This window comes from Camellia sinensis, chromosome 5 (genome assembly GCF_055761805.1).
Source record: "Camellia sinensis isolate YWXY chromosome 5, ASM5576180v1, whole genome shotgun sequence".
Classification (NCBI taxonomy): Eukaryota; Viridiplantae; Streptophyta; class Magnoliopsida; order Ericales; family Theaceae; genus Camellia; species Camellia sinensis.
Window position 1 is genome coordinate 202,003,455 of NC_138965.1, and position 23,836 is coordinate 202,027,290.

At 36.7% G+C, this 23,836-nt stretch overlaps 3 protein-coding genes across 5 annotated transcripts; 2 read left to right on the forward strand and 1 right to left on the reverse strand.

Moving 5' to 3' along the window:
* Positions 1–4,784: 4,784 nt before the first annotated feature.
* LOC114319727 (Pentatricopeptide repeat (PPR) superfamily protein) lies at positions 4,785–13,284 on the forward strand. Of its 3 annotated transcripts, none has more exons than XM_082871166.1 (4): positions 4,785–7,412; positions 10,742–10,793; positions 11,865–12,097; positions 12,816–13,284. In XM_082871166.1, the coding sequence occupies exon 1, from the start codon at positions 5,025–5,027 to the stop codon at positions 7,386–7,388; it is 2,364 nt and encodes a 787-aa protein (XP_082727292.1). In that variant the 5' UTR covers positions 4,785–5,024; the 3' UTR covers positions 7,389–7,412; positions 10,742–10,793; positions 11,865–12,097; positions 12,816–13,284. The 3 variants fall into 3 exon arrangements, with proteins under 3 accessions (XP_082727292.1, XP_082727291.1, XP_028122591.2); XM_028266790.2 differs by lacking the exon at positions 12,816–13,284 and adding an exon at positions 9,310–9,858 and having other exon boundaries at positions 4,816–7,412; positions 11,865–12,298; XM_082871165.1 differs by lacking the exon at positions 12,816–13,284 and having other exon boundaries at positions 11,865–12,298.
* LOC114319738 (DNA glycosylase superfamily protein) lies at positions 9,090–12,205 on the reverse strand. The gene is made up of 5 exons (XM_028266795.2): positions 11,845–12,205; positions 10,565–10,622; positions 10,364–10,447; positions 10,086–10,227; positions 9,090–9,499 (listed from the first exon to the last, which is right to left on the reverse strand). Exons 1-5 carry the CDS (start codon positions 12,203–12,205, stop codon positions 9,221–9,223), a joined length of 924 nt encoding a protein of 307 aa, XP_028122596.1. The 3' UTR covers positions 9,090–9,220.
* Positions 13,285–20,461: 7,177 nt separating the features above from the next.
* Positions 20,462–23,068, forward strand: LOC145790336 (protein FAR1-RELATED SEQUENCE 5-like). The gene is made up of 2 exons (XM_082868079.1): positions 20,462–22,747; positions 22,865–23,068. The coding sequence occupies exon 1, from the start codon at positions 20,511–20,513 to the stop codon at positions 22,578–22,580; it is 2,070 nt and encodes a 689-aa protein (XP_082724205.1). The 5' UTR covers positions 20,462–20,510; the 3' UTR covers positions 22,581–22,747; positions 22,865–23,068.
* Positions 23,069–23,836: the final 768 nt, after the last annotated feature.

A 23,836-nucleotide genomic window follows, 5' to 3' on the forward strand; every position in this document is an offset into this window, starting at 1 on the left:
ATCCTTGTCTTCTAGGTGGTATGCCCCTTTGCCGGCTAACCCAACCACCTTATAAGGACCTTCCCAATTTGGGCCTAACTTGCCGTCTCCTGGGACCAAGGTGTTTCCCATTACTTTGCGTAATACCCAATCGCCAATTTTGAATTGTCTTGGATGAACCTTTTTGCTGTATTTTTTGATTAACTCTCGTTGGTATGCGGCGATGTGGACCAACGCTCTTTCTCTTCTTTCTTCTGCAAGGTTGAGTTCTAAGGCTATGGCTTCTCCATTTAAGTCTGGATCAAAATTTTCGCTTCGAATTGTGGGGAGGCCAACTTCTAGTGGGATCACCGCTTCCATTCCATATGCTAAGGAGAATGGTGTTTCTCTTGTTGATCGCCGAGGTGTGGTGCGGTAGGCCCATAAAACATGAGGAAGTTCATCCGCCCACTTGCCTTTTGCTTTTTCTAGCCTTTTCTTTAGTCCATCCAAGACGACTTTATTTGATGCTTCAGCCTGCCCATTTGCTTGAGGATACGCCGGTGTGGAATTGTAGAACTCTATCTTGTATTCTTCACAAAAGCTTCTGAAGATTCTGCCGTCGAACTGAGTTCCATTGTCTGAGATCAGTGCTTTTGGTATGCCAAACCGAGTGATAATATTTTGCCAAACGAACTTCTTCACATCTTTTTCTTTGATTGATGCCAATGCTTCTGCTTCCACCCATTTTGTGAAGTAGTCTGTTGCTGCGAGAAAGAATTTTCTGCCTCCGGGTGCTGTTGGAAGTGGTCCTACTATGTCTAAGCCCCACATTGCGAAAGGCCATGGGCTAGTTAAAGGTAGGAGTTCTCTTGCTGGTTGATGTATTTGGTGCGCGAATTTCTGGCATTTTTCACACTTCTTCACATATTTTTCTGAGTCTACTTGCATATACGGCCACCAATATCCTTGCGAAATAGCCCTGTAGGCGAGCGACCTTCCCCCTTGATGACTTCCACATACCCCTTCATGTATTTCGAATAGGAAGGCTTCTACTTTGCTGGGATGAACGCACTTGAGGTAAGGCCCAGAGAATGACTTCTTGTATAATGCCAAAGATGGAGATAGCCAAAATCGCTGCGACTTTGCCCTTATTTTGTTGGCTTCTTTTTTCTCTGCTGGTAGGATGCCGTCTTTTAGGAACAGGATGATGGGGTCCATCCATGAAGGGCCTAATTCAGTGCAATATACTTCTTCTGCCACTATTTCGGCGTGGTGGAGTGCCGATCTGCGCGTGCGTTGAATGACTGGTCTGGCGGATGGGTGGACATTGAGTTGGTGACTGATGAAGTTTGGATCAATGCCTGGCATGTCGTAAGGTGTCCAGGCAAACACTTCGATATTAGAAGTCAAGAATTCCATGACCTCTAATCTCTCAGCTGGACAAAGATGAGCCAAGCAAGAAGAACTTATCCGGGTTCTTCTCATCTATTTTTACCTCCACCAAGTCTTCCACCGCTTTCTGATTAGCTTCTTTGCCGACGTCGGCGAATAGTTCATTACTCTCTGGTTCTTCCACCGAATGAACGTATCCTTTGGCAGCTCGGCTTCCATTTGCTGTGGCGAAGCACTGTTTTGACATGATCTGATCGCCATAGACTTCTTCAATTATACCGGCGTCACTGGGGAACCGCATTACCTGATGGTAAGACGACGCCACCGAACGCATGGCATGCAGCCATGTTCTGCCCAGGATGATGTTGTAGGTGGAGGGGACCTTCAATACCCAGAACTCCACCTGTTTTGATACACTTCCAGCTCTGACTGGAAGGATTATTTTGCCGACAGGCCACTCTGGCATGGAGTTGAATCCAATCAGGGGAGAAACTGCAGGTGCCAAGTCTTTGTCTTGCAACTTTAGTTGTTTGAATGTGTCGTAATACATGATCTCACATGAACTACCCTGGTCAATCAGAATCCGCTTGACGTCAAAATCCTTGACTCGGAGAGTGACAACCAGGGCATCATTATGGGGGCAGTAAATTCGTTCCAAGTCCTTATCCGAAAAGGACATGACGTTTGTTGCCTCTGTCCTCCCCTTCTTGATGGCGGGTTGGGAACTTAATACTTCCCTAAAGTGTTCAGCCTTCTTGATTGAACCTCTAAGCTCGCATACGCGCTCAGGTTCAAAAACTCCATGAATTACATTGATAATGCCTTGTGGTGGTGCGTCGTTTGGCATTCTGTTGGGTTGGTCATGATCTTGGGGGGCCGGTTGCGCTCCTCCTTCAATGTATTCGTCCAAGTGGCCTGCTGCCACCAATTCTTCTAAATGCTGTCTTAGGGGCGTGCAATTCTCAGTTCGGTGCCCCTTTTCTTTGTGGAAGGTGCACCGTGATCTGTCGTCGTAATTCTTCTGAGCTTCTCCAAGCTTGGCTGGCCACTTGACAAAAGGCTCATCCTTGATTTCGCTCAGAATCCGATATATTGGTTTTTTGAACACCGTGGTTATGGCAGTGCGAATTCTTAGCCATCTTTTGTCTGGGTCTTCTCCGTTATCTCGTCTGCCACGTCCATTTTTGTTACTTCGGTCCACCGTATTAACCTTTGCTGAGGTTTTCTTTTCTGGTACCGTGGCCGCACTTGTTTTGGCTTTGGAACGTGCGCCATCTTCTTCTACCCTGATGTGCTGATGCACTCTCTCCATCAGGGCTTCCATGGTGAGGGGTGGCGTCATGGTAATTGAATCCCTTAGTCGGTTCCCTACTGGTAGGCCTCTTTTATATTGCGCAATGGCTAGATTGGTGGGGCAGTCTCCAATCTGGTTGAATGTCTCCCAGTAGCGACTGTTGTAAGATCTGAGAGTTTCTTTCTCACCCATGTCGATGGAGAGTAGCTGGTCTATCTCCACCGGTGTTTTAGTATTTGTCCGAAACCTTGTTACGAATGCTTCTGCCAATTGGGCCCAGGAGGCTATGCTACCTTCTGGGAGCTTTTCGAACCAAGTCAAGCCCAGGTCGCCCAGACTTGATGGGAAAAGTATGCACATTAAGGCCTCGTTTCGCCTGTACACGGCCATGACTTGGCGAAAGTGGCTCAAGTGTGAATACGGGTCCGTCTTCCCTTCATATGTATTGAACTTCGGCTGAAGGAAGCCTGATGGTAGGGGAGCGTTTTCGATCGCTGGGACAAACGGCGAAGTCTGTAGCCTTGCCAATGCTTTGTCCGCTGGTTCGTAGGCCGGTTGCGGTATTGGCATTCCAACCTCGACGCTTCCATGCGTTCGAGGAGCCAACCGTTGTAGGGCCGAAATTCGGTGTGGATCCCTTGCCCTGGCATCCTCCTTGTATCGTGCTTTTTCTTCTAGCACGGTTCGTAAGTCGGATGACCTGGGTAGCTCGGTTTGTCTGGATCTGGTTTGGTGTGAATGTGAAGGCCAATACGTACTTCCTTCAGTATATGGTCTTTCGGATCTCGTCCTCTCAGACCTGGAGTGACGAGTTCTTGAAGATAAGGAGTGAGTGTCGCCTGTCCTGAGGCTTCTGCTCTCTCCTTGGGAGGGCGTAGTATTCCTACTACGATTCTCTGAGTGGCGAGGGGGCGTTTTATGCTTGCGCCCCTCTCCTGTCGCCACATCTTTGGTCTTTATCTGGCGTTTTAAAGTCTCCATGTCCGCCGTCATCCTTCGAATTAGTTCATCCTGTTCCTTTACGCGATCTTCCAGGGCTTGAGGATCAATCCTCCTCCTTTGCCTGTCGGGACTTTGAGAGTGACGAGGGCTGCCATTCCGCCTTCCCCTGCCACTCCTCCTGGAATTATGTTGTTGGGGCTCCAAGTCCGCCATGGGAGGGACAGCAGGTAATCCCTCACGCCTTGCGCCCCCTTCTGGAGTTAGTCCGTCGACGGCGGACTGCGGCAAGTCTTCAATGTGTGCCATTGAATGAGAAAAGGAGAAGCTTAGTCAAGAGGTTTTTGTTCTTGTCTGTTGTTCCCACAGACGGCGCCAATTGTACGGGGAGGAAATAATTCTCCTCGTATAATCCTGTTGACCAAGTCCACGCTTCTCCGTACGACGTCGCTTTGTCACCTGAAAACACAAACGTGAGCTAGCCGGCGGGTGTGTGCCGGAAACCTCTCCGATGCCTAAGTCAGAAAACTTGACAAATAGACAAAGCTCTAAGTTCTCAGAAAGATTGTGTTCAATTACCTCCTCCAAGGTGATGCTTGTGAGCTTTTATAAGTTTCATATGGCACAATCCTAGTAGGACTTGTATTTCTCCATGCAGAGTCCTCCTAGGATTCAAACTCCTAAGGATAATGCTTATCCTTTTACACCCTCCCCCACTGCTTAAACCAAGTGGGATGGTTTTCTTTATGGCCGAACTTCCTTTTGACCGAAATAAACCTTGGCTATACCGAGCCACAGAAGGCCGAACTATCCTTAGCTCGGTCCTCTCCTCCAACTCTTTACTTCGGCTGCCCTGTTCAACCTTGATGCGCTTAGATCAAACTTCCAAGTAACAAGTTCTGACCGACCTAACCATTGTAAGTCACGACCGGACTAACTCTGAGATCGGCCTAACTGTGAGTTGCCTCCAGACCGGAGTAGTTTTACTAATTCTTGGGCCGAAGTAACTTTGTCTTCCCAAGGCCGGAGTAGCTTTACATCCATGAGCCGAAGTAACATTTACTTCTCCCAGCCGGAGCAACATTGCTCTCTGGGCCGGAGTATCCTTTACGGCCTTCTTACTTAGTCCTTCGCGTTTTGGGCCTCAAAGCTCAACTTGCAGCTCGGCCCAATTTTTCCCAAAAATTACCCTCTCAAGTACTAAACTTGTGTTTTTTTTGTTTTTTATTTTTTTATTTTTGTCAAAAATAAACATAAATTTATTTAATATTGTAGATAACAAATAAATAAATAAAATGTGAACCTGATGCTAATATCCCCTATTTCCCTTCCAATGTTCCAATTTCCAAAAACAAATTGGCAGGAGAAAAAAAAAAAAAAAGTTTAGAGAGTGAAAAAAAGAAAAACTGTTAAAATCGTAAAGATTTTATGGGACTGCATGAGAAAGCCAGCTTCAAGGTCTGTGCTGCTCTTCAATTTCACCAAAAACCTCTCTTCTTCCAAACTACTTCTCTTCTCGGTCTCTAATCACCACTATCATTCTCATCACGCAGTCCCTAATCAGCCCTTAAATGGAGAAAAAAAACTCAACCACCAATGGCTTCTTCAGTTGCTTCAAGAACGCTCAAGAATCCTATCAATCAATGCAACCAAGTCTCTCCACGCACTCGCCATTACAATGGGTTCGAATTTTCCACAACCCATCTTTCTTAACAACACCACCATTTCGTACTATGTGTCGGTGGGTGAGTTATTGCTTGCTCGTAAGGTGTTCGACGAAATGCCTCAAAGAAACATAGTATCATACAATACGATGATTGGTGCTTATGGTCGTTGTAAGAATGCAGAGGAAGCTTGGAAGTTGTTTTCTGAGATGAGAAGTCGAGGTTTTGATCCTACCCAGTTCACATTCGGAGGACTTTTGTCGTGCCCGTCTTTGGATCTTTTTAGAGGATTTTATTTGCAGGGATTGATTATAAAGAGTGGATTGCTTTACACGGATGCTTTTGCAGGAACTGCATTGTTGGGTTTGTTTGGGAGGCATGGATGCTTAGATGAAACCCTTAAAGCTTTTGAAGACATGCCTCAAAAGAATTTGGTTACGTGGAATTCGATGATATCATTGTTTGGCCGTAATGGCTTTGTTGAAGAGTCAATTATCATGCTCCGTGAGCTCATGAAGATAGAGTGGCGTTTGTCTGAATATTCATTTGTGGGTGTTTTATCTGGATTTGTGTCAGACGAAGACTTGGAATTAGGAGAACAAGTTCATGGTTTATTGATTAAAAATGGGTTAGGTTGCAAAGTTTTGGTTGCAAATGCTATGATCAATATGTATGTGAAGTTCTCTGATTCATACACAGCAGAGAAATTGTTTAGGGAGGTTCCTGTCCGGGATATTGTGTCATGGAATACAATCATTGGAGCATTGGCAAAAAGTGATCATCCGGGCAAAGCATTAGAGCTCTTCTTGAAAATGTATGTGGATGGAGTCTGGCCTAACCAGACAACATTTGTTAGTGTTATTAATTCTTGTACGAGCTCGCAGATTTTGATGTATGGAAAATTCATCCATGCTAAAATAATCAAATACATGTTTGGATCTGATGTATTTGTTGGTAGTGCATTGGTTGATTTTTATGCAAAACATGATGAGTTGAAAGACACACGTCGTTGTTTTGATGATATAGATGAGAAGAATGTCGTTTCTTGGAATGCTTTAATTTTTGGTTACTCAAAGAAGCACTGCTTATCCTCTTTTTCAATGCTTCGTGAAATGATTCGAATGGATTATAGGCCAAATGAGTATTCGTTTTCAACTGTACTTCAATCGTCCTTCACCCTGGAGTTGCAGCAGCTTCATTCGTTGATAATAAAAATGGGTTTTCACCAGAATGAGTGTGTCTTGTGCTCTCTCATTACCTCATACACCAAAAATGGTTTGATATCTGATGCCCTAATCTTAGTTCCTGCTACTAACACACCACTTCCGGTTGTCCCTTCGAATGTTATTGCCGGAGTTTATAATAGGATACGCCAGTATCATAAAGCACAAGAGATATTTTCTCTTCTTGAGGAACCTGACCTTGTTTCTTGGAACATCTTGATTGCAGCTTGTTCCCGCAATGGTGATTACAAGGAGGTTTTCGAACTATTCGGACACATGCAACTGGCTTGCATCCACCCTGACAATTACACGTATGTTAGCCTCCTAAGTGCTTGCACTAAACTTTGCAACCTTGCTTTGGGTAGTTCACTTCATGGCCTTATCATGAAGACTGATTTTGATTTCAAACTTTGCGACATGTTTGTTTACAATGTAATGATAGACATGTATGGTAAATGTGGGAACCTCGAGAGTTCGTTGAAAACATTCAACGAAATGACAGATAAGAATCTTATCTCATGGACTGCTCTAATTTCTGCACTTGGACTTCATGGTCGTGCAGATGAGGCATTACAAAGGTTCAGACAAATGGAGGCAGTTGGGTTTAAGCCAGATAGAGTTGCTTTCGTTGCCATGCTTTCAGCGTGCAGACATGGTGGGTTGGTGGATGAAGGAAAGGAACTTTTTGGGAAAATGAAAACAAATTATGGGATTGAACCAGACATGGATCACTATGTTCTTATGGTGGACTTGTTGAGTAGATATGGACATCTCAAGGAAGCAGAGCAATTAATTGTTGGCATGCCTTTCTTGCCGAATGCTCTGATATGGCGTAGTTTTCTTGAAGGCTGCAACAGACAGCGTAGTGCAGAATATCTTGCTGTGGAAGATAGGAACTTGAAATCCAGTGGATGAGCTCATATATTGTTGTCCTAGGAGGTGAGTATTGGGAATATTCTTTAAATCCAATAGCATTTTTTGATGCATTCTTTGATCTTCTGATTTTTGACTTGTCTGATGATAAAAAAAAGGAAAAATTACAAATACACTCCCGAGGTTTGTTTAAAATACATGCCCCCTGTGGTTTAAAAAATTATAAATACCCCCTTATTAGAATTTTTTATTTAACAGAATTAACTAAAAAATAAAATTCATAATTGCTCTCCTATACAATAATAAAATTACCTAAATTATTAATTGAAACATATTTTTACTATCATTATAAACTGTTAATTGACTTGATGATTATTAATAAAATGGGTGATTTGTTATGAAATTAGAAACCTCAAGGGGTGAAATATAATTTTTAAAATTACAGGGGCGATTCGTATTTTAATCAAACCGGAGGGGTGTATTTGTAATTTACCCTTAAAAAAAAAAAAGGATGTTTATCAATTCTTGCAAAACAGCTTCTTAAAATGTTTTTGCGCTTCTTAAAATGTTTTTCCTAATCATGCTTTCCCTTAGTTTGGGAATAATGTTTAAAATACACCAGTTATTATGTATATGTAATTAAGTTTAAAAAAAAAAGCCCTAATTAGGAAAATGAGCCGTCATAACTCTATAGAATAAGATAATCACTTTCAGAATTGAGTAGACACTGCCTAGTTTAATGGAAAGATTCAGACACATTAGAAAGAATAAGAAGCTACATTTTTCTAATCTATTGGAATCCCTGCCAAGCAAGTATGGGAGGAGAGAGAGAGAGAGAATCACTAACTGACTCGTTACAACCTACACAATAATCAGAGAGAAGAAAAAAAAGAAAGGGTTTTCTGAGATCGTCCATGATAAGGAAACATATACTTGACTATGTACCAGAATCATTTATCTGTAGATCATAAGAACACTACTTCATTATCACCATAACCCAGAAATTACGGTCGTCATCATTGTCAGTCTACTACAATGATGATATAGGACAAGTAGCCAAAGAGTTTCTAAAATAAGTGGTGCGGTACAAGTCCAAGAATAGGTCAGGAAAGAGAAGCCATGCTAATGAGGGGATCATACTAATGAGATAGGACAATTTGGGACGATCTCAGAATTACTTCAAATTTAGTACTAGTTTGATCAGCCATAACAGGTTGAACACAATGCATTGCCTTTGGCAACGATGCATGTTGAATTGGCTAAATTCCATCAATTAGGCTTTCAAAATAGCTTTTTCCTATTTTAGGAAAGTTTTATTCTATCTATAACTTTGTTTTGAAGTTTGCGCTTTCAGCACCACTTATTTTGGCATGTCTTATAAATCAAGGAGTATTCAAGTTTGGACTTAAATTTGTCATTTTAGTGATTTTCCCTTTTCTTAGTTATTTATGTTATGCAAGAATTATGATTAATCTACAAATAGAGATGTAAACATCCATAAGAGGCAATTCATTCTTACTAATATTTCAGAGTGTTTATGTTTTTGTCCTTGTGGATTAATTTTCTTTCTCATGGATTGAAGATATTTTCATCTTCTAGAACAATATCTAGACATCGTACCCTATTCCGTTGCGTGATGTGATTAACTACAATGTCTAGACAGCTATTAAGAGCAGAATTTGCTGAGTAACTGAACAATCCAATTTTTTTTGTTTAAAAATAAACAATCCAATGCTTATAATATACAATAGCACAAATTCAAAAATATATTAAAAAAAAAGAAGTGAGTACAATAGCATAATAACTTACAAACAAATAACTGTGCAAATAAAAAGCCATTACTTCTATTTCAAGAAAATTTTGTAGATTTCATGTCAGACATGCCTCCATGGTCTTTCTGCAATGCTCACACACTCACTAAACCTAAAACAATCAACAAGATGATCAATTGTCATTCCTGCAGCTTGCATGAATGAGTACACAATCACCGGTCCCACGAACCGGAAACCGCGCTTCAATAAGTCCCTGCTAATGGCCTCTGCTTTTGGAGATCTCAAAGGAACATTTCTTGGGTATCTGTATCTGTTGATCGCTGGTTTGTAATCTACATAAGCCCACATATAGCTACTGAAAGATCCAAATTCCCTCACAATCTGCATTCGTAGTTCAAGTTCAGCTACTATATCTATGTTAGTTGATACATATGCTCTGTTTGTTTCAGGAAAAACATTTTCTAGAAAATGTATTTTGCAGAAAAAGTTTTTGTGTTTGGTTGCTTCTGTATAACTGATGTGCTGGTGCTGGTGGCAGTGGTAGTGAGTTGGAGATGGCAGTGGTTGTGTGGTGGCGGTAGTGACGGTGGTGGCGTTGGTAGTGGCGGTAATGGTAGTGGTTGGCGGTTAGTGATGATGGTGCTGGAGTGTCGGTGACAACAATTGTTGTGTGGTGGTGTGGGTGGGTGGTGGTGGTAAAAGTGTCGGTGGTGATGGCGGCAACATTGGCAACGGTGGAGGTAATGGTAGGGTGGTATTGGTGTTACCTCTAGTCCAAAAAACATTTTTCATTTTTAAAAGTAAAATTTTTTTTTCACTCAAATAATTTTGTTTTCTGTTGATCGCATAAAATATTTTAGTGTTATTTGATTTTTCAACATAACAAAGGTAAGAAAATAGAGAAAAGCTTTATGCCAAAACAAACGGAGTAGAAAACTTGTGAAGACATGAATTATCCAAAACTTGCCTGCACTATGCATTTGGCATTGTCTACAATGCACCTCACTCTGCACTCTGTTAGCATTATTGCTTTGTTGGATGCTATTTCCATGATCTCTTTCTCCCCCATTTTTGCAACAGTGTTGGGATCAAATCCAGCAAACGTTTCTCTACATATATGCTCATTATTGTACTAATATTGGGTCCAATATATGGTATTCACTAAAAAAAATTTAGCAAAAAAAATAAAAAGAAAAATCTTAAGTTTTTACTAGCATTGGTAGTGAGAAAAACAAATAAATTTACCTGAACAATTCCTTTCTTTTGAGAATCTCTGTCCAATTGTAATCCATCAACATACTAGACATTGCAAGCAGCTCAAACAATTCGCTGTTTCATAATTTCCCCATTAATAAAATTTTACTCCAAAAGGGTTTATGAGCTTAAATTGAAAATAAATGGAAAAAAAGAAAAGAAAGGAAAGAGGAAGCCAAACAATTGACTTACTTGTCATCGTAAACCGGAACTCCCCAGCAATCATCATGAAATTGTACATAAGTTTTATCTGTAAAAACAATAAATCAATCTTTACTTTTTTATTTAATTAAATCCTAGCTCTGGATATGAATTATGAAATATGTATATGTATATCCTGCCTGATTTATCTTTTTTTATTTTTTTCAGATAATATATTATAATAGCGAAGCAGGCAGATGCTCTGGAAACATTGCAGAAAGTAAGTATAGATTAGATGACGTGGCGCTTAATCATAGCAATTTTTTATTAATTTAATGGAAATAATAGCTGGTATAGGTCTTGTTTGGTAGGGTTTATTTCCAGCTTATTTCAGCTTAATTTAAGCTATTTTGATGTGTTTCGTTCAGCTTAACAATACAGCTTATAACTTTTTGTAAGTCAAAAATCAATTTATCCTTTGAGTGGAGGAGGAGAAGCTTAATTTATAAGTTAAAAATCTGCTTATGTTCACAGCTATAAGTTATAAGCTGTTAGGCTATAAGTTATAATCACTTTCCCAAACCTCTACCAAACAGAGCCATAGTATAGTATAGCGTCACTGCCATGTATCATCACTGATGCTGAAGCAGAAGAGCAGTTGTAACAACCACACAACAAAAGCCAAGATTAAAAAATGAAGTAGGAGAATCTTCATGAGTGTCGTGATTAATCTTTTAAGCAAGTTATTTGACAGATTAAAAATGAAAAATCTTCATGAGTTTCAAGATTAATTTTTTAAGCAAGCTATTTGGCTATCATTAATTATCATTCTTCTTTCTCCATATTTTCCTTAGTAGGAAAGCAGGGAATACATATTCCACTCTATATTCGGCATGGCTGATGCTCCAGGACCCTACTTGTTTGATTCTGTTTTTGTTTTCTTTGTTTTCATTTTTCATGTTTTTGGAAACATAACAATGAAAAGTTAAAAAGTATCCCTCATTTTTATGTCGTTTTCATTTTCGTGCAAGAACAGTTTTTGAAAACAACTTTCCTGTGATTCTTAAAAAGAGAGTTGTTTTCAAAAACAGTTCGTCAAAAAAATGTTTTCTGTGTTTTCCAGAAAACAAAACTGAAAACACAACCAAACATGAAGATTTCCTGGTGGTGTGTTAGCCAGGTTCAATGTGAACTATGCAAAGACTTTGAAATGTAGCATTTTATGTGATTGCAGATTTTAATGCAACATGTTCAAAGATTTTGAATTATTTCATGCATATGCAAAAGAAAATACCAAATTCTATGAACTTCGATTGAGAACTATGACTTACCGCTATTCTTTGTGATCCAGTTGCACCTCTTCATGCCTTCACCGGTGGGGCTTGGACTATGTTGTTGAACATTTTTAGCCAATACCGGGACATCTCTTCTCTCCGGAGGTGCAATCAACCGCAGTGCCAACGAAATTTTCTGATCCAGTGAAATAGTAGAATCTGTGAGAGAAGAATCATTTGAGTTTTGTGACAAAGATAAAGATAGCGAAGAAAGGGATAGAGTCGAAATGCTCTTGTGGAGGCTAATCGGGTAAACTTTCTTTAGGTGTTTGGACAAGAATCCATTGTTTGTCTTCTCTTTTTCTCTAGGACTTCTGTTCTTCTCAAGAACATGTCTTCTTACATTTTCTTTCGACATTCTTGAGAAGGAAAAGAAAATAAAGTCCTCTCCTTTGCCTCAATTGAGTAGATGTGAAGTTGGTTTGAAATTTATAAAGGTTTTGTTTTTCAAGTTGGTTGGTGAAACGTGAATTTTCACTACAAATAACTCATTCTCCTTAGGTTTTAAGCGAAACCGATTTCAATATAGGTGTATATATACACATACACATATTCTGAAAACGATACTTGGGAATATTTAGGTGATTGAATTAGACTTCCCAGAGCTCAAAAAATTTGTAAAGCAACAAAAATGATATTGACATAACCTTAGATTACAGAGATTGAACAAAGGTTTTGTTTGGAATTAATGTTGCATGGCATTAATTAATGGTCAAGTAGTGGTTGGGCTAAGTGATTTAATAGGTATCAGATGAGACATCTGGATCAAAAATTAAAAAAAGAAAAGAAAAAAAGAATCTAGTTGGAGGATGAAAACAAGTTGACTTAATCAAATTATTTATCCTAAACTGCAGATTAGGACAATATGGCTAGAAAGTAGGACTTATCATCAAAATAATTTATTTATCTATTTATCACTAATCTTTTTCTATAGAACAGATGAAATGGAGTCAAATTTTTTGTTACAGGAAAATCCTCACATCTTCCCGTAGGTCTAAGGCAGCGCCCATGACGAGTGTCCGTTCCGGATGCGAGACTCTAACTTGGGAGCTTGCACCGACCCCTCAACATAAGTTCCATTTAAGTCAAGACTCGCGCAGCGGAGGGGAGTCGAACCCACGCCAATTTAATGCAAAGCAGCACTTTGAGGCTCTCCCCCCAAGCCAACTGCGCTACCGCCCAGGGGTTAATGGAGTCTATTTAGCCATATCATTTTCGAAAAGTGGCTTGAAGAAAAATTGTTACTGGTTTATGCAGATTTTAAAATCCTCGCTATGTATTCTTCTCCTGTAGTCTTAATTTTCTCAAAGTTGTCAGAATTATTGGTTTGGTTTATACTATATATCATAGTTGATATAAGGATTATGAAGTAAAGAAAAATTAATGAAACCGCTGTTTAGAGAAAATGAAAAAATTATTGGACTCAGAGAAAACAAACCGCAGTCTGTGATTTGCTTTTTTTAGGAGAAATTACAACCAAAAAAAAAAAAAAACTACAGTTTGAACCTTATAATAAATTAAATCCTGAATTTTCAGTTTTATCAATTTAAACTCTAAACTTTTGATTTGTTTTCAATCTAAATTATTTGTTTATTTTCGTTAAATAAAGTCTATTAAAAAAATTATATTTTAGTCATTAAACTAAATGAAAAATAATATTTTAGACATCTTATGTATGAATCTTGGATTTTATTTTTTTTTGGTAATTGTCCCTTTTTTTAACATGGCTCTCACAAAGTTCTTTAACCCTGGACAATATTAATCATTTTGAGAGCTTCTTTTCGCTTTGCCCTAGTTTAAAATGATGAAATAGTACAGTTTTATTGCTTATATTTCGAAGGGACACGAAACACACAACAAACATGAATATTTAAAATTTTAAGAAATATATTGTTGGGATTCATTTCTGAGAAACATTTTCATCCATATACATTTTATGTTTGGTATGTGTGCTATTAGATTTTTTCAATAGAATTCTGCTATGGACATATAATACATATGAATAGATAAGATTTTACAAAATATGTTATTGGGATACATACATTTTGGCCATGTTTGTTTGGGCGGACTGGATTAGCATTCCCATGACTAATAGTCCTAGGATAACTAATCCGTTGGATTATGTATCCTATCTTAACTAATAGTCAAGTGTAAAATAATTAATCCGTACTTCAATTGTTTAACCAAACATCGGATTAATAATTTTATTGGACTATTAGTCCAATCCCAAGCTCATGTCCACCCAAACAAACATGGCCTTTGTGTTCGATTCTGTGTTCCTAAACTTATCCATTTTGCAACGAACACAAAAATTAACACAAAATGGAACATAGAATACACTCATGGATAAGATTTTATAGAATATATTGTTGGGATCCACTTCTAAAAAAGATTATCAATTTATATGCATTTTGTGTTTGATTCTATAACTATTTTTTGTGTGTTCTAGATTTACTCATGTAAAGAGTAGTTTGCATATATAATAAGGGAACTGTAAAATGAATTCACAATTTCAGTTGGGGTGTTTGTCTCAATGCAAGTGCAATGGGTCCATGATTAACATACTTAGCCTCTACTCATATGCCCCCCGAGGCCTTGAGGCAAACTTATTGCCTGCAGAGATAGATATATGCTATCCATAATTTATCCTACTGTCTTTCATATCACTACTATGGATTGATGGAATCATTGTTTTGCAGCAATTTAGGACCCATAGGCAACAAAAGTAAAGCCATTTAAGGTGCAACATAGGTAAATGATGTCCTTGTGCTACCTTATATATTAAATTCAAATCCAATGCAAAAGTTAAATATATTTGCAAATTGTAAGTTGGAGTCGTTGCATAATTCAAACTTTGGAAAGAGTGTGTATCATATGCAAATTATAATTTGTAGAGTTGTAGTATTGATTATCATAAATGTCATAACTAAATTTTTTCAGTCATAACTGAATATTACATTCTTATAACTAAATTTTTTTTCGATCATAGTCAAAATAATAATCACAATAAATTTTAATTAACACCACTATGAATTTGATTATAACTAACACGATAACAATTTATAATTAAAAATACAAACGTCATAATTGAAACATACAATACACATATCATTTTGAGGCATGTATTATAGAATTTCTATGCAACTTCACTTCCCTACATTAAACTCTATTTTTGTGGTTGTAGTGTTGGGTCAAGATCCAGATATTAAATATTATCAAACTAAGGAAATATAAAGGAATGTTCAATAAAACAAATAAGATTGCTCTACATAACATACAGAGAAGAATTAGCTCTTCATGACCTATCAAGAATTTTTCTACAAGATTAGTCAAAAAGTTTAGAATTGATGTTTAGGATCTATCGGTTTCATTTCATTCAATTATACATCTATATATACATCTCCACAATTTGAAAAATGATAGATAGTAGTCTCTACTGATGATGTCCCGCAACACTCCGATCACTAATTTTGATGATCACTTTTGGCCACCCACTACTGACTATCACATTCGTCTATTTTTTTGTTGCAAGCTAACACTTAAGAATATATAAAAAAGTAGAAGTTAACCCTCATAGGCCCTGTTTGGTACAGCTTAATTTCAGCTTATTTCAGCTTTCAGCTTAATTTAAGCTATTTTGATGTGTTTGGTTTAGCTTATAGCTTATAGCTTATAGCTTTGTGGAAGTCAGAAAACAGCTTATTCTTTAAGTGGGGCAGGAGATGCTTTAAGAATAAGCTGGAAATCAGCTTAAGCTGAAAGTTATAAGCTATAAGCTGTTTAGGCATAAGCTATAAGCACTTTCCCACAGCTCTACCAAACAGGGTCATAGTCCATTTGGTGTAATATGTGTAAGAATTTAAAATAATTGTAATTTCTCATCCGAGTGAGAAAAAAAATTTATATTTTTTAACTATCATATTTAAATGGGTAAAAAGACAAAACATGCAAGATAGAATAGTGTGATTTAATTCCTTCCATTATATTTTATTGTGTAACTTGATATTATGAAAAAAAATATCTAACCAATCAATTTGGAGTTTCTAAATGAATACCAAAAGCTTCTTTGAAACCGTACAAATTAAATTTTTTATTTATTTATTACCATTATATTATACCTAAAGTAAAATGATCAAGAAAGACTAAGGTCAAGTTTGACATCTTTTTAAAAAGATAAAAAGTCAAAAAGTTACTCAAAAAATTAAAAAGTTATCACTATTCACAAAAAAAAATTAAAAAATTAATTTTTCATACAAAAGTACAACTCAACAATCACTGCTGTTTAGCTCTGTGTTGCGTATGGCCGAACAAAATTGCACAATTTGGGTGCAATTTCACACACTGCTGTTCGGCCTGTAGGGGCCCATCACGGATCTCGTTTTGATAATCTGAACTATTGAATGTGTAAAACTCGTCGAGTACTATATGTCTGTAAAAAATCACATTGATCGGATATTGATAACTGCATGATCAAATCAATTTTGTATAAAAAAATAGATGGTGTTATAATTAACGATTGAAAAAAATAAAACCGATCAGATAGCTATCGATATCCGATCAACGTGATTTTTTATAAACATATAGTACTCGACGAGTTATACATATTCAACGGTTCAGATTATCAAAATGAGACCCGTGATGGCCCCCACGGGCCGAACAAAACAGTCTAGTGCAACACCCGAAAAGTAGCCAATAATTTTTTACCATCAATTCGGCTCAACCGATTGTATGGCTGTACAACACACATCTTTAATCTTCTCTTACACACTTCTTTATACAATTTTTTAATACATATTTTTTCATAAAAAATCAAAAAATTAACCCAAACATCTATATTTGTTCCCTCAACTTTTTAGTCCAAGAAGACAAAAAATATACTTATTTAAAACACCCAAACAATCCCTAAAAATATACATCCATATATATTGACTTCCATTTGTAACTTTATAATCGGTACTAATTGTTTTAAATTTTGTTTTATCAAAACCTTGTTAATCATTCATTTTATAAAAAAAAACAAAAATAAAGAATTGACTTTTCTCTAATGTTAAATCAGATTGAGAAGTGTTGTCTAATTCATTTCGCCTACTTTTGAGTCTCATGTCGATAATTTAAACAGTTCACATTTTAAGATTCGTTAAATATATTATCTTATAAAAAATAAAATTAATCGGATAACGATAATCACATGTTTAGATTAATTTTATATATAAAAAAAGAATTGTAAAAAATAAACAATTATTACAAAATTAATTTAAATAATCAAAATTAATGCATGACAAAACCTCACACAGCAGCTGCTATGGCCTAAACTCAAATTCCTGAGTCCGGATCTTCTGCCATACATTCCTGCCATACATTCCTGCCATACATACAAAACGACGCCGTTTTGTATTAGTTTTTTTTTTTTTTTTTTTTTCAAAATGCTTCGTTTCCCCCCTTTTCTCTTCTCTGCATCATCTCTTTCCACCATCGATCTAAGGCAATGAACCCTAGCACACTGAGAGAGAGGCATCGCGAGAGGCAGGGGAGGAACTGAGAGAGTGACGGAGAAACGAACGCGAACTGAGAGAGGAACTGAGAGACGAAAGAGATGGCGGAGATGGAGGAGCACCGCGATGTTGAAGGAGCAACGCAAAGGATTGCGGACGACGGTGAGTCCAGCGGCGATCCGATGGCGGGAAGGCGACATTGCGGCGACAACGAGGTCTATTTCGTCATCTTGCTGTTATATATCATCTTGCAGTTATATATATATATATATATGTATATGTATGTGATTTTTGGGTTTAAACCAATCTGTATTCAGAGGTCTAATTTTGGTTTAAACCAATCTGTATTCATCAACGAGGTCTAATTTAAACCAATCTGTATTCATCAACGAGGTCTAATTTTGGTTTAAACCAATCTGTATTCAGAATCTTCTTCCCCATTGAGCTCTCTCATGAGCTGTGGAAAATGCAACTGCTATATTCAAATGGAAGCTTGGGGGGAAGATTTATTGCTTCCACTATTTAAACCAATCTGTATTCAGAAGACAAACTACAAAAAATTAATATACCACATGGTCCACAAATCAGTTGACAACACAGTGAGATAAAACATTTGGTGTAATGAATTATGCACCATTTACATTTTTCCATCATGTTTCAACTAATAATGCAGGCTACATTCCATCACAACTGTGGTGTAAACTTCAAATAATTTAAATTTACATACCACCATATAGTATCTGGAAATCAGAGTATGTAAATTTACACCTCCAACAAGCCTTCCAGAAGTTTTTTTGTGGAGGCAGCCTTGGGAGAGAGTTTAACCATTGTGCGCACATGTGATGCTAACTCTCCAATCTTGTGATAGTCCAGTCAAGTCATAATTTTAAGGCAGATCTATTGCTCCTTAGTGATGTAAACTAGGACATTTTTAGTCCTTTACAAATTCGATATGACTATAGAATGAAAGCAAAATTAGACGGGTTTTTTACCTTCTCTGTGCTAATTTTATAGATTCATTCACAGTTTAAATATTATTACACAGTTACACAGTTACTCCAAATGTGTTCATATATATATAGATTGATCGAAAACAAATACAGATTATACATATATACATATATATATATATATATATAACAGCAAGTAATACAGAATAAAAAAAATGTTAATAAACAAGTAACACAGAATAGAATAAAAAAATTAAATCTGGAGCATTTGCAAATATCTTCTTTCAATTAATTGGAGATACAATTAGTGTACAACATTATCAAGATTTTGATCACTAGATAATCAGAAGAAGCAACACCAAAATTAGCCTATAAACTAAGAAGAATAGAAACTCAGTTCAATGATAGAAAGTATGTAAGAAGAATAGAAGGGAAAAAGCTAAAACCAGTTTGTATTTAAGAAGCATTGTTTTAACATGGGAAAGAGAAAGAGAGACAGAGTAAGCTAAAACAATTTCAAAGGTAAAAAAAAACTGAAGGTGGTCCGAGGTTTCAATTTCAATTTCAGAGAGCAAGCATTCAAACTGAGCATTCAAACTGAAGGTGAGCAAAATAAAGTAAGGAGAGGAGGGTGTCTTACCTGGAGAGGAGAAGAGAGCTTTCATATGATCTGAACAGATCTGAACCATTGATTTGAAAGACATTTTCAAATTAACCCTTCCGTTGTTATATAGATATATATATGTATATATGTATAATCTGTATTTATTTTGGATCAATCTATATATATATATATATGTATAATCTGTATCTGTATATATATATATATATATGTATAATCTGTATCTGTTTTGGATCAATCTATATATATATGTATATATGTATAATCTGTATCTGTTATCTTGCTGTTATAGTTTGATATATATATATATATATATATATATATGTATATATGTATATTAGAATGAGAAATATAATCCTGATCTTCAATCCTTTTTTAACTTTTTCTTTTCCTTCTTTTCATTTAAATTTGAGTGAAAATTTGATTAAATGAATCCGTACTCTTTTTAAAAAAAAATTATCAAATTCGAGTAATAATATTGAGTTTTAGACAGAATTGGTTGAGGATTAGACGTGCTCTTAATCGTGGCTAGTCATTGTTTGTTGATTTTAATGGAGTGAATTAGTTGTGGCAGTATGTGATTCTTAATTTTTGATGGAGAAATATAACTGTTAATTAGGTGTGGAAAATCGTTGCTTGTTGAGTACCCGTGTGTGGATTAGAATTTAGCAACTAGTTGTTGGTTGTTCCTCATAGAACAAATCAAATGACATACAGACTAGATGATTAAAAAAGCTTCACTTCTTTATTACTAGCAATGTTTTTTCATGCAGCACATAATAGAAATAGTTAGTGATAGCATCCACCAAAACATTGACTGTAAAGTATTTTGTGATTTATAAATGAAACTTCAGATCATGACTCTATGAGGATTTATTGTGGACAGAATTCAGAGCTGGCTGTGTATAGTTGTACTTAGTATGAAAAGAGAGATTTTTGTGTTATAATTGTTGTCCTCTTAAGAACCATCTGTGATGTTTCTAGTGAATGTTTCGGTAATGCTGGCGTCGCAACAGAAAATCACAATACCAAACAAGTTTGGCGAAAAACTTGTTGGTATACTACATGAAACTGGATCTGTGCAGATTGTGATATTGTGCCATGGTTTTCGATCCACAAAGGTCAGTAATCATGATACTCGAACTTGAAGCTGGATTTTGCTGTCTAGCGTGGTTATGATGCATAACGGTAATTATGATGTTGAGGCTTTATTTGTGTTTTAGTATGTTTGTAGTGCATGTACTCTACTAGTAAATGTTATTTTTTCCCTCTATCAAATCAATCAAAGACATAGTAAGGCAAGTAGACAACAAAAGTTATTCTAACCTCCTGAGATTGGCAAATTGTGTTGAGCAATTTTATGTTCTACATATATAGTTAATCGCATTGATCTATTTTCAGATTCATAAATTTAGTTGTGGATTCATATAATTATATGGTTTATATATATGAATTGTAGGTAAATGTGCTTTATATATATGAATGTGGTTTATATATATGAACCTGCAATTAAGTATAAATGTGGTTTATATATATGAATTGTAGGTAATGGAAGAAAATAATATTGTTGATGATTGTGGTTGGAAGCCGAAAGTGGGAATGCCATTTGACTCTGAACAAGCCGCATATGACTTTTACAATACGTATGGGGGAAAGGTGGGCTTTAGTATTAGGAAGGCATATGCAAACAAGCACAGACAGACGAAGGAGATAACATCACGCACGTTTGTATGTTACAAAGAGGGAAGTCGGGGTATTGACAAACGAGATCCACTTGTCAAAAATCCAAGACAAGAGGTAAGATGTGGTTGTGGTGCCAGATTTAGTATCAAGTTAGATAGAATATTAGGAAAATATATTGCTTGTGATTTTGTTGAACATCATAATCATGATCTTGTGCCTGAAGATTGCATTCATATGTTGCCATCCCAAAGAAAAATTTCTACCACCCAAGCAATTGAAGTAGAATTAGCTTCACAATCTGGAATTCCTCTTAGGTCTGCTTATGAACTATTTGGTAGGGAATTTGGTGGAAGAGCATCACTTGGTTTCACCAAATTGGACCAAAAAAATTACCTAAGATCGAAGAGACAAAAAGATTTGGAATATGGGGAAGCGGGTAGTGTCTTGCATTACTTTCGTAAGAAAACTGTGGAAAATCCATCTTTTTTTTATGCAGTCCAATTAGATTGTGATGAGCAAATAAGTAATATATTTTGGGCTGATGCTCAAATGATCATGGACTATGCTCAGTTCGGTGATGTTGTGACATTTGACACTACTTACAAACTAAATAATGAGCATAGACCTTTTGGATCATTTGTTGGATTTAATCATCATCGAGAAACAGTTATATTCGGTGCAGCGTTGATGTATGATAAGACTGCTGAATCTTTTACATGGTTGTTTCAAATTTTTTTGGAGGCAATGTCAAACAAAGCTCCGAAAACTATTTTCACAGATCAAGATGCTGCGATGGCTAAGGCCATTCCAATTGTCATGCCCGATACAAACCATCGTCTTTGTACGTGGCATTTGATGCAAAATGCTGTCAAGCATGTAAGTTCTATTTTCGATGATGTAGGGGTGAAGGGTGTGTTTTCAAAATTTATGCATGACATTGATGATGAAGAAGAATTCCGAATACAGTGGGACCAAATGCTTGATAAGTATGATGCATTCGACAATCATTGGTTGGAGCAGACTTTTCGCGTGAAGGAGAAATGGGGATGGCCATATATTATGAATTCTTGGGCAGCTAGAATGAGTACTACTCAACTTAGTGAATCCTTTAATGCATTTCTGAAGGATTATCTGAATTGTGACCATAATTTGATGGAGTTCTTCAAGCATTTTGAGAGGGTGCTTTATGAGAAGAGGTATAAGGAATTGGAAGCGGAGTATAATTTGTCCCAAAAATTGCCGAGGGTTTCAATTCCAACTGTGATGTTAAAGCAAGTGGCAGAGATTTACACGAAAACTATTTTTGAGGAATTCCAAACTGAGTATGTGCAGTCCATTGAAGCATCCATTATAGGCACTATTAATGATGGTGAGAGCACCAAATTCACAATAAGAACAATGGTAGATGGGAAAAAAGATAAGATTGTGACAATGGATAGAGGGGGTTGTTTGAGTTGTAGTTGTAAGAAGTTTGAAGTGAAGGGCATATTATGTCGACATTGTCTCAAGGTGCTTAGAGATATATTCAATGCAACAGAACTTCCTCCACAGTATATACTGAAACGATGGACTAAAAAAGCAAGGGCTGAACGAGTGAAAGATAGACATGGGTATGAAGTGAAGGCTGATGTCAAATTACATCAAAGTGACCGATATCGGTCATTAATGACCATGTTTAGAGCAATAGCGAGTAGAGCCGCTGAAAGTGAAGAAACTTATCAATTGTTAGTTTCAAAAGGTGAAGAACTGAGTGTAATGGTTGAAGACAAATTAAGTCTCCACATTTGTGGTCAAGTGGAGGTAACTGATTTGAGAAATTCGCCAAGCAATGCATGCCCACAGAGTGATGAAGTAGATTGTCCAATCCAAGCGAAGGGACTGAAGAAAAGAGAGTCAACTAGTAAGGGAAGAAGGAGGATCAAAGGCGGGATGGAAAAAGCTATTGCAAAGAAAAAAAGGATGCAATCTATTCAGGTTTGGACATGACAAATTGCATACGATTAAAATACAGTAGATTAGTAAACTAAAACATTGATTTTATTTAGTAATGGCCCACTTTCATTAAGGTTTTTCGTTGTGTGTAGGGTGGCGCTGATTATACTCCCGAATGTCAATCTCAGCCTCATTTCCGCATGGGTAATAATTCTATTCAGGTAATATTTAATAGTAATGTGGTCTTTATATGGTTAGTTTGATGAGTTCATTTCATTAAGTTCGTTCATTATATGGTTAATTGTTGTTATGTGTAATTGGATTGCTTCGCAATGTAGTCGGGTGGCACTGTTTACACTTCCCAAGGTGAATCACAACCTCATTTCGTCATGGGTGGTAATTCTATTCAGGTATTTAATGGTTAGTTTGATGAGTTCATTTCATTAAGTTCGTTCATTATATGGTTAATTATTGTTATGTGTAATTGGATTGCTTCGCAATGTAGTCGGGTGGCACTGTTTACACTTCCCAAGGTGAATCACAACCTCATTTCGTCATGGGTGGTAATTCTATTCAGGTATTTAATGGGTGAATCATGGGTGGTAATTTCATTCATGAGTGAATCACAACCTCATTACTGCTTGGCATTTAATTAATTTTATCTGTAATTGGTTTGTCTGGCAATGCAGTCGGGTGATGCTATTTATACTTGTCAAGGTCAATCACAATCGCGTTTCGTCATGGGTGGTAATTCTACTCTGGTAATAGTTTTTTGTGTGCAAGTTTTTAAGAAAATGTTAAATAATGACCATGTTTTTTATTCAAATATTTTGTTTACATAGTTTCTATTGGTTGTATTTAGGATCATGGTCTCCGTGTCAATTTTTCTCAATCACAACCTCGTTTTGTCATGGGTATTAATTATAATAAGGTAATATTAATGTTCACTGATGTTTCTTTTGTTTTTAAAATTTTTTGGTTATTAATCTTTTTTGTGTTTGTTTTTCGTCATGGGTATTAATTTAGGATCATCGTCATGATATGTACATTTCTCCATCTCAACCTCGACCTCAAGTTCTTATGGGTGGTACTAGTGGTCCTCCTCTTACGTATGGTACATATGATGTGAGTTATAATTAGTGACATAGTTTACATTTAAAATGTAGTATACATTGTAATCGAAGTTGAATACATGGTTTGGTGTATTGCAGGGAAATAACACGACTCAGTCAATGCCTTATGTGTATCCCACTCACAGATCTTTTCAGGGGTTGCTTCGAGGTACAAGTGTTGAAAACTTTGCAGTCCAT